Source organism: Dromiciops gliroides, chromosome 3 (genome assembly GCF_019393635.1).
Source record: "Dromiciops gliroides isolate mDroGli1 chromosome 3, mDroGli1.pri, whole genome shotgun sequence".
Lineage (NCBI taxonomy): Eukaryota > Metazoa > Chordata > Mammalia > Microbiotheria > Microbiotheriidae > Dromiciops > Dromiciops gliroides.
The window spans coordinates 646,180,121-646,189,686 of NC_057863.1; the positions used below are offsets into that span (position 1 = coordinate 646,180,121).

Consider the following 9,566-nt stretch of genomic DNA (forward strand, 5'->3'; position numbering starts at 1 on the left):
TGAAGTACCTACTATATGCTAAGCTCTGTGCTATATGCAAAGAAAGGCAAAAAAGAGGCCCTGCTCTCAAAAGCTTACAGTCTATTGGAGACAGCTCTAGACAAACAAGATACAAAATTCATAAGAGCTTCAGATAAAGGCATTGATTGATCCTGACATTTCAGCACTTAACACTGTGTGATTTTAGGTGAGGCCTTTCCTCTCTCTGGGACTCAGTTTTTTCCTCTATAAAATGAAGACATTGGGTTAGATGCAATTTAAGACTTGAGTTCAACTATAACCTCTTACTGGCTGTGTGATGCTGGGCAAGCCACTTCACTGCTGGCTGCCTCTGTTTTTTCATCTGTAAAATGGAGATCATATAATAGCATTTTCCTCTCAGGGTTGCTATGAGGATGAAATGGGATCATATTTATAAAGTGCTGAATATGGTACCTATGTTTATAACTCCTTCCTTCCTTCCTTCCTTCCTTCCTTCCTTCCTTCCTTCCTTCCTTCCTTCCTTCCTTCCTTCCTTCCTTCCTTCCTTCCTTCCTTCATTCCTTTCACTGAAATGACTAAACAATGACAAAAAAGGCTGGGGATGGGAGGCACGCAGAAGGTCACAGGAGTTGGGAAGAATTAGAGTGAGCACTCCGCCCTCCTAACCCCCTAGCACAAGGCACTTGACACTACACCAGGAGACCAAGAAAGTGTCCCAAACCCCCTTTTTCCTTAGCGGAGTGGTGAAATCCCCCCCCCCATCATTGCCTCAGGCCCAGACTTTCTCCAGTGTTTCCTTTAATGTGCCAAGTAAGAGCTGGAGAAGAGTTACATGAACTTGTCTAAGTAAACAGAAGCAAGGGAGCAGCGGTTTATCCAAGGATGACAACACGATCAAGGAAGACAATTTGGAAATACTTAAAAACTGTGACCAATGCAGTGAGCCACCGACATTCCAGAGGCCTCCCAGAGGAAGCGTCGTCCACCTTCTTACAAAAGGTGGGAGGCGGGGCAGCTAGGCGGCACAGTGGGTAAAGCACCGGCCCTGGAGTCAGGAGTACCTGAGTTCAAATCCGGCCTCAGACACTTGATGCTTACTAACTGTGTGACCCTGGGCAAGTCACTCAACCCTCATTGCCCCCCCCCCCAAAAAAAAACCTAAAAACTAAAAAAACCCAAAAAACTGGGAGGTAGGAATCTGGAAGGGAGAGGGGAGAATACTACTAATGGTTAGCCCCTAAGTCACCCCCCCAAAAAGAGGATCAGAGCAGCATGAAAAGGAGAAAGAACAGCAAAGAACAGAAAGGAAAGACCAATAGGACAGCTCCAAAACTAACACGCTGGATTTGCTATGTATTTATTGTTTACTATTTTATTGCATAACTTTAAAAATATATAATATATTTTATCACGATATTGAAAAGAAATGCAGACTGTATATAAAGGAGATGTGGCTGCATTTTAAGCATAATCTTCTTTGTCTATGGAAATGTTTATGTCTATTAATGTTTGCCAGATTTGGAAAAACCACCAAAAATTATTTTAAAAGAAAGAAAAGGGGAAAAAATACATGTAAGTCAAATTTGGCAGCTAGCACAGCCAAAGGTTCAAGAAGTGAACCTCGTTCCTATTTATAACCGCTGTTACGTTAGTTAAATTGCAAATAATTACAGTAGTTTCCTGGTCTGGCTGCCTCAAAGATGCACAGGAGGTCAGCACTGCAGGGGGCCATAGAACACAAACTATGAGAGTTGGGAAGGTTTTTAAAACAGCGGAAGTCAGAGCTGGGAGGGCCCTTAGAACAGGGGATGTCAGAGCTGGGAGGGCCCTTAGAAAAGGGGATGTCAGAGCTGGGAGGGCCCTTAGGATAGGGAATGTCAGTGCTGAGAGGGGCCTTAGAACAGAGGATGTCAGAGCTGGGTGCAAAACTAGAACAGGGAATGTCACAGCTGAGAGGGCCCTTAGAACAAGGAATGTCAGAGCTGGGAGGGCCCCCCTACCCCACCTTACAAAACAATGTCAGAGCAAGGAGGGGTCTCAGACCATCTCATTCACCTACTCAAAAATTTTTGGTGGTTCCCTATTACCTCTAGCATAAATACAACTTCTGGGGGCAGCTGGGTGGCACAGTAGATAAAGCACTGGCCCTGGATTCAGGAGGACCTGAGTTCAAATCTGACCTCAGACACTTGACACTTACTAGTTCTGTGACCCTGGGCAAGTCACTTAACCCCCATTGCCTTGCTAAATAAATAAATAAATAAACAAGCGAATGAATGAATGAATGAATGAATGAATGAATGAATGAATGAATGAATGAATACAACTTCTTTGTTCTGCCCTTTTGGGGCCCTTCCATGCTGACTCAGTCTCCATTCCCAGACTTATTCCCAATCACTGCCTCTCATGCTCTCTGGGTTCCAGCCACGTAGGACAACTGGCCTCCATTGAGGGCATTGCCCAGGTCTGCTCAGGCATGAGTGTCCTCCTCCTTGTCTTCTTGCTCCATCCAGACCATTCCCTTTCCCCGATTCCCCCATTGAAAGCATCATCTTCCCTTTTTGGGTTTTCCCAGAATGCCTTGGGAAGGTCTTCCTTTTGCTTGGTCTCACATGGAGCTGGTCTGTGCATGTGGTCAGTCCATCCCCCCACCCCCATACACACACAGCAAGATGGAGCCTCCCTGATGACTGGCCTGAGGTTCACAGGGTCTTGCACAGAGCAGGCACTTAATCCTTGTGGAATTAGAGTCTGCTTAGCCCCAACCTCTCAGTTTTACATCTGGTTAAAAAGAAGCACTGAGAAAGGAAGTGACTCAAACACGAAGCTGCCAACCAAGTGGACCCCCTCCCATGGGGCTTGCCAGCTAGCTCTGGTTCCACATCTGGGCTAGAGCCCCTCACCCTAAGGCACTGTCTCCCAAACCATCACCTCTCCTCAGTTTCCCCTTCTGATCCAGGACCCCATAGTTTTCTCCTTTCCAGTGACTGACCCTGTCTTCTCCAAATCCCATGCCTTGGGTTTCTTATCCTCCTGAGCTGTGTTCAGCCTGGAATCACAGAATTTGCAGAGTTTGGCTTAAGGGGCCATGGAAGATTAGGCTGGTGAGGAAGGGAGTGGAAGAAAATGGGGTATATGCAGGACATCTTGCTGAGGGCTGGGGAGAGGGTCCCGCTTCTTTTCCCTTTCTTAGGAGCTACTAGTCAGCTCAAGGAGGTGTGTGGGTAAGTGAAACCTGATTTAGCAAAGAATAGGTTTGCTCTCCTCCTCCCCTTCCCCCTACTTCTCCCCTCCTTTCTCTTCCCTTCTCCCCTCCCTTCTGTTCCCCTCTCCTGCCCTCCTTCCCCATCCTCTCTTCCCTCCTTTCCCCTCCTCTTCTTTCTACTTTCCCTTTCTAGCTTCTTCCCACCTCCACTACTCTTTGCCTAGCCCCAGGGGCCTGACTAGTCTCTACTAGTGAGAGGGCTCTTACGTCATCTTCCTTCAACAGCAATAAAAAGACCAGAGGTAAGAGTGGCTTTGCTATCAAACTCTCAGACACTTGGCAGTTGTGGCACTGGCACCAAGTCCTCCGGACCCTACTCAAACAGGAGTCATGGCATCGGGCAACTACATCATGGGTAAGAGGGCTCATGGGCCCCTTTCACCTCCTGGGCCCCTGGAACCAAGCCCCATTATGGTCCCATCAGCTCACCAACCCTCACTTGGGTCCCAACCCCTGTTCTCATTCTACCCTTGCTCCTTCCCAGCTGTCATCCCAATCTTATCATGCCCCTAACCTCAGCCCTGACCTACAACCTCTAACACCCATCTCAATTCCAACCCCAACCCAAAGAGTACCTTGTTGCCTTCCCAATTCACCCCAAACCTGGACCATTACACCTGCATACTGTCCCTGCCATCTCGCTGGGGCTCAACTCCTCACTTGTAAAACCAGAGGGTTTGACCAGATAGCGCTTATGGGTATGTTAACCGGTGACACTCCCCCAACTGACATTCTAATCATTATTTTCCCCTTCCCATTGGACTAGAGCCCAACCCTCCCTCCGATTCTCACCTCAACACCCTGCCTTTGACCCTAAAGCTATCTCTGATCCTAATCCAAAACCCTCCACCACCTCTCCTTCTGATTTAGACTCTGATCTCACTCTGACCCCAGATCTCCCCAAAAGCTTTCTCACAGAATCCTTTTGAGAACCAAAAGAGGAAGGGACCCTATATACTGAGCACCTTCATCCCATCATCTCCAAATTCACAGGCTCATAGATTTAGAGCTGGGAGGAACCTTAGAGGTCATCTATTCTAACTTACTCATTTGATTGTTTATTTGTTTGTTTGTTTTAGTAAGGCAATTGGGGTTAAGTGACTTGTCCAGGGTCACACAGCTAGTAAGTGTTAAGTGTCTGAGGCCGAATTTGAACTCAGGTACTCCTGACTCCAGGGCCTGTGCTCTATCCACTGCACCACCTAGCTACCCCTAACTTACTCATTTGAAATGAAGGACCATGGCAGTTAATACCTTTGTCCAAATTTAAAAAGAAAAGCCCTAAGGACTAGCCTATGAACCTAGGTTTCCAAATTCCAAATCTGGAGCTTACAGAGAAGCACCTGCATTTGTGTATAGGATGAGCTATGAACCCCAGCCCCAGATCTGCTTAGTCCCAAATTCAACCTGACCTTAAGAAGCCAAGGCTGCCATTTACAGCTAACCCTGAGAGAATTGTGAATCTAGCAAACTGCAGGCTCTCCACCATCTGGTCCAGAACAGTCCTAGCTCCCAACCATTTCTAATCACCAGACACCAGGAGGCAGGAGAGCTCAGCAGGAAGTACCCTGGAGTTGAAGTCTTGGGGTTCAATTTGGGTCCTGCCACTTGCTAGCTGTGTGTCCTCTGACAGACAAGCCCCCTCTCTGGGCTTCATCATTCTTACAAAATGAAGGGGTGGGACCCTCCCAGTTTGGATAGTAATGAAAAGATCTTAGTGCCACCATCTGAGTGCCACCATGTGCCACCATCCTTCCTCTTGTTCTTTTACAATTGGGGTAACTGAGGTTCAAAGAGAGGCAAGCACTTTCCTGGGGATGAGTCAGACTTCCAAGCCTGTGGCTCCATTTCCCCAGCCCAGGGCTCTTTCTCCTTTTCCCTGCTACCTCCTCTCAGTGTCCTGATGTAGCCAACCCTGACACCCAACAGGTCTCCAATTGCCTATACCTTCTGCCTCCTGATCTCAAACCTAACCTGAATGAACTCCAACCCTAACCCTCCAAGAGAGGCTAGAAATCCAGACTTCAGCCCCAATCCTGTCTCCATCCTGGGCTCAAACCTCCACCATCCAAAGACCCAGACTCACCTCCTCTCTCTCTTTCTCCTCAGCACTCACCTTCTCCATCTTCATTGTGGCTATCTTGTCCTCTGCAGGTGCTCCCGGTAAGGCAGGGCAGGCAAAGCAGGGAGGAGGGTTATGGAGGACAGAGAAAGAGCTATGGGAGGAGGGAGGAGGGAAAGCTAGGGGAGCAAGCTTTGGGGCGGTTCTGGGAGCCTTTCTTCCTGAGCCTTTGGAGCTAATAGTTTGGCATCACTCATCTGCCCACAGTGACCCCCACAGTGATCATGTGCCAGTCCTGGAGCATGTGTGGGGCCGTGGCCTACAACCCTCAGGAGAATCAGTGCTGTCTGGATGGCAGTGTCCGGTCCTTGTCCCTGCTCTGTGGTCCTAAATTGACCTACGACCCCTGCTCTGAGCGTTGCTGCCCTGACTCTGTCCTGAAAAAGTACATTGTGGTTAATAAGACCAGGGAAGGTACTGAGAGAACTGACTGTGGAAATAAGAAGCTCCAATTAAGAGTTGATATCAGGTAAGGATCCTCTCTCACTCTTGGGTCTCTTGTCTGCTCTCCCAGAACACCAAGGAGCTTGGGAGGCTTGGAAGGGGGACACACCTGAACTCCATCCCTTGGGGTCATAGCTGGCTATGTAGAACATGTAGCTGGCAGAGAAGCCTGAAATCTGGGTTCTAGAGCCAGTTCTCCCACTGACTCCCTGTGGGATTCTGGGCAAAGCTTTCCCTTCCCTCAGTTTCCTCATTGGTGAAAACCCAATGATCTCTCAGAGTCCTCCCAGCTCTGACTTTTCATGTTCTAGGTTCTGAGATTTCTCCCAACTCTAACATCTGAACTCAATGATGCTATTTCTCTCTCTAGGTGAAAGTTGGCTGGAAGACTCCTCCTACCTCCAAAGACACTTCCCAGACCTCAAGAGATCCAAGGACTTGATGCTGTCCCAATGCCTGGGGTTTCTTCAGTGGAGGGACCTTGGGGGGCAGGGGGAGAGGAGGGAGAAGCCTCTTGGACAGGGACTCTTGGCTGCACTGCTCTCCTGCATTGTGGATCTGCCTTTGCTGGACATGGGCATAAGCACTTGGGGTGGGCTAAGTGTGCCTTCAGGAATACTCACTCTCCCGCTCATTCCTGTCTATGCTGGAAAAGCCACTGTCAGTCATGCAAAATCCACTGGGGGCTGGGCTCCCTCTTTCTTCTTATTATATGAATATTGATAAGTAATAATAATCACATCCTTATGTAAACCCATATTGCTCATTCCCTTTACACTTTCACTGGAGCCTCTCACAAATAGTCTTGTGAGGGAGATAGTGCAGTGTTGGCCCCTTTTTTACAGATCAGGAAACAGGCCCAGAAAGGGAGCAGGACTTGCCCAAGGTCACACAATGGGTCCAAACTGGGATTATAGCCCAGATCTCCTTACGCAGAGCTACCTAAATACACATACAGATGTGGAAACTAATACCAATACTCACCTGCAGGCCTTCCTGGTTTCTTCTTCTGGGCCCTGGCTCAGCTTAGTAAAGGCCAAGTCCTAGATTTGGGAGGGGTGTAGCAAATTGATCTGTGAAGACTGAGACCCCAGGCAGTAATGGATACGCACAACGAGAAGGAATGGAGGAGCCAGGAGCCCGAAGACCCCAGATACCAGTTGGTTCTGCTTTGACGGGGAGGGAAGGGGGCTTATTGAGGGGTAGGAGGTAGAAAGAAATAAAACTACTGCCTTGGGATTTCCAATTGGCCTTCTTGTGTCATCTTTGTTGCCAACGACGGAAGGAACTGGAGCCAAGCCACCGGTGGGAAAGGATTTCCCTTCCTTACCTGAGTACAAACCCTGGCTGAGAGCCTGGGTACAACATTAGCCCATGGAAAGTGAGCACAGAGCTCCCCCTTGTGGGCACAGAGGGAAGGTGCGGTCCCTGGTCACTCAGGGCTAATGAAAGGGATTTGGGAAATGTCACTGGAAATAAGAGTTGACAAGACGAACTAACATTCATAGAGGGCTTTCATATTTGCAAGTGTGTTCAATACCTCATCTCATTTTCTGCTAGATCTAGAGCTTGGGAAACACCTTAGAGGTTGTCTAGCTCAGCCCCTTTACAGACAAGAAAACTGAGGTTCAGAGGCAGAGAAGAACAGAAATGAGATTCGAACCCATGACCACTGTCTCTAAAGCTATCTCCCCTTCTACTGCTCCATACCACCTCCCTCCAGGGAAACTGAGGCCCAGGAATGGGAAGGAACTTGTCCAAGGCTACCAAGGACCCTGCTCCAAAAGACTAGACACCTTTACTTGCTGAATCACTGATGCATGGCCAGGAAACTCTACCTAGATAAGACAAAGTCCCAAGGGCTGGTAGTGTTCCCAAGCAGGCCACAGAAGTGGAAGGACAAAAGAGAAGTCTTCTTTAGGAATACCAGCCACTCCCTCTCTCTCTGCTGTTCCCAGAAGCCGAGTAGTCAATAACATTTAAAGGTCTACTATGTGTCAGACACTATGCTAAATCCTGGGGCTACAAAGAAACAAAAAAGTTGTCCCTCATCTGAAGGAGCTCACATTATAATGGAAAAGACAGGAGGGTGCAAACAACCACGGGCATAGCTCGTTAGCTAGGAATAGGACAAATTGAAAATAATCAGCAGAGATGAGACATGAGCATTACCATGGGGAAGGGTTTCCTGTAGAAAGTGGGGTTTTAAGTGTGACTTGAAGAAAGCCAAGGAAGAAGGTGGAGAGGAGGAGGGAGAGAATCCCAAGTATGAGGGACAGCCAGAGAAAATACCTACAGTCCAGAGACAGAGTGTCTTGTGGGAGGAACATCAAGGGAGCCAGTGTTACTGCACAGCAACAGCATTCCATGGGATGTGAGGTAAAAGAAGACTGGAGGGGGCAGCTAGGTGGTGCAGTGGATAGAGCACCAGCCCTGGATTCAGGAGAACCTGAGTTCAAATGTGGCCTCAGACACTTAACACTTACTAGCTGTATGACCCTGGGCAAGTCACTTAACCCCAATTGCCTCATCCCCCCCCCAAAAAAAAAGAACACTGAAAAGATGGGAGGCGGGGGGGGGGGAGAAGAGAGAGAGAGAGAGAGAGAGAGAGAGACCTACACTGTGAGTCTGAATGACTGGGAAGATAGTGGAGCCCTTAGCAGTAATAGGGGAAATTCAGAAGGTGGTAGGGTTTAAGGAGAGAGATATTGAGTTAAGTTTGGGGACTATTAAATTTAAGATTTCTAAGGGACACTTTATTCAAGATGTATAATAGGCAATTAGAAACATAAAGAAGCAGCTAGGTGGCTCAGTGGGTAGATTGACCTTCCTGGAACCAGGAGGACCTGGGTTCAAATCTTACCTAAAACACTTACTAGCTATGTGACCCTGGGCAAGTCACTTCACCCTGTTTGTCTCAGTTTCCCCATCTGTAAAATGAGCTGGAGAAGGAAATGGCAAACCACTCTAGTATCTTTGCCAAGAAAACCCCAAACGGGATCACTAAGAGCCAAACATAACTTGAAGAACAACAATGGGAATGTAAGACTGAGGGTCAACAGAGAGTTTGAGGCTGGATTTTGACAATTATCAACATCAAGATGAGTTGATAAGATCGTCAAGGGAAATGTTATAGAGGGAAAAGAGAAGCAGAAAAAAAAAGGTCCATTCCCTCTTCCACATGACAGCCTTTGCAATCCAGGCTGCATCCCTCTACCACCTCCTCTACAGGCCAAGGGTCCTCTAATTTCCCTTGATCTGCAAATGGCATGATCCTGAGACTCTCCACCATCTTGGCTGCCCATCCCTGGCCCATCTCCAGCTTCCCCATTGCCTTCCTAAAGTGTAGAGTTGAGAATTAATCAGGTCTTTCCAGCTGTGGGCTGAATAGCACTCTTAATTTCCTTCCTTCTGAACTCCAATACAGCCCAAGATCACATTTTTTTTTTTACTTGCCAGTTCACTCTGTTGACCTCTTTGGAGCTTGTAGTCCACTAACACTTCCAGATCTTTCTCTAATGTCTAGTTATGACACCTCTACCTTTGACATGGGAAGTTAATTTTTTTAACCCTAGCTGAAGACTTTCTATAGTCTGCTAAGTCTTCTTGGATGAATGGTTGGCTAATGAGGAGGAATCAGCGTTGTCAAGGCCTGGCAGTTCATTTTTGTCCCCTGGGTCCCTCTAGTGGTGGGGAAGGCAAAAGGTCCCAAAGTCAAATTGATGCTAGGTCATCTACTCAGGAAAGGAAACA

At 47.8% G+C, this 9,566-nt stretch overlaps 1 protein-coding gene across 1 annotated transcript; it reads left to right on the forward strand.

Moving 5' to 3' along the window:
• Positions 1–3,484: 3,484 nt before the first annotated feature.
• On the forward strand, positions 3,485–6,746 carry IGFL2 (IGF like family member 2). Its single transcript, XM_043991069.1, has 4 exons — positions 3,485–3,602; positions 5,357–5,410; positions 5,577–5,838; positions 6,184–6,746. The coding sequence occupies exons 1-4, from the start codon at positions 3,578–3,580 to the stop codon at positions 6,185–6,187; spliced, it is 345 nt and encodes a 114-aa protein (XP_043847004.1). The 5' UTR covers positions 3,485–3,577; the 3' UTR covers positions 6,188–6,746.
• The last annotated feature ends 2,820 nt before the right edge of the window (positions 6,747–9,566 follow it).

Excerpts from the sequence above, each read along its gene's own strand:
- IGFL2 (XM_043991069.1), top strand. The coding sequence starts at position 3,578 with ATGGCATCGGGCAACTACATCATGG. Across the intron at positions 3,603-5,356 it reads ATCGGGCAACTACATCATGG|CACTCACCTTCTCCATCTTC; the intron begins GTAAGAGGGCTC and ends CTTTCTCCTCAG. Across the intron at positions 5,411-5,576 it reads GTCCTCTGCAGGTGCTCCCG|TGACCCCCACAGTGATCATG; the intron begins GTAAGGCAGGGC and ends ATCTGCCCACAG.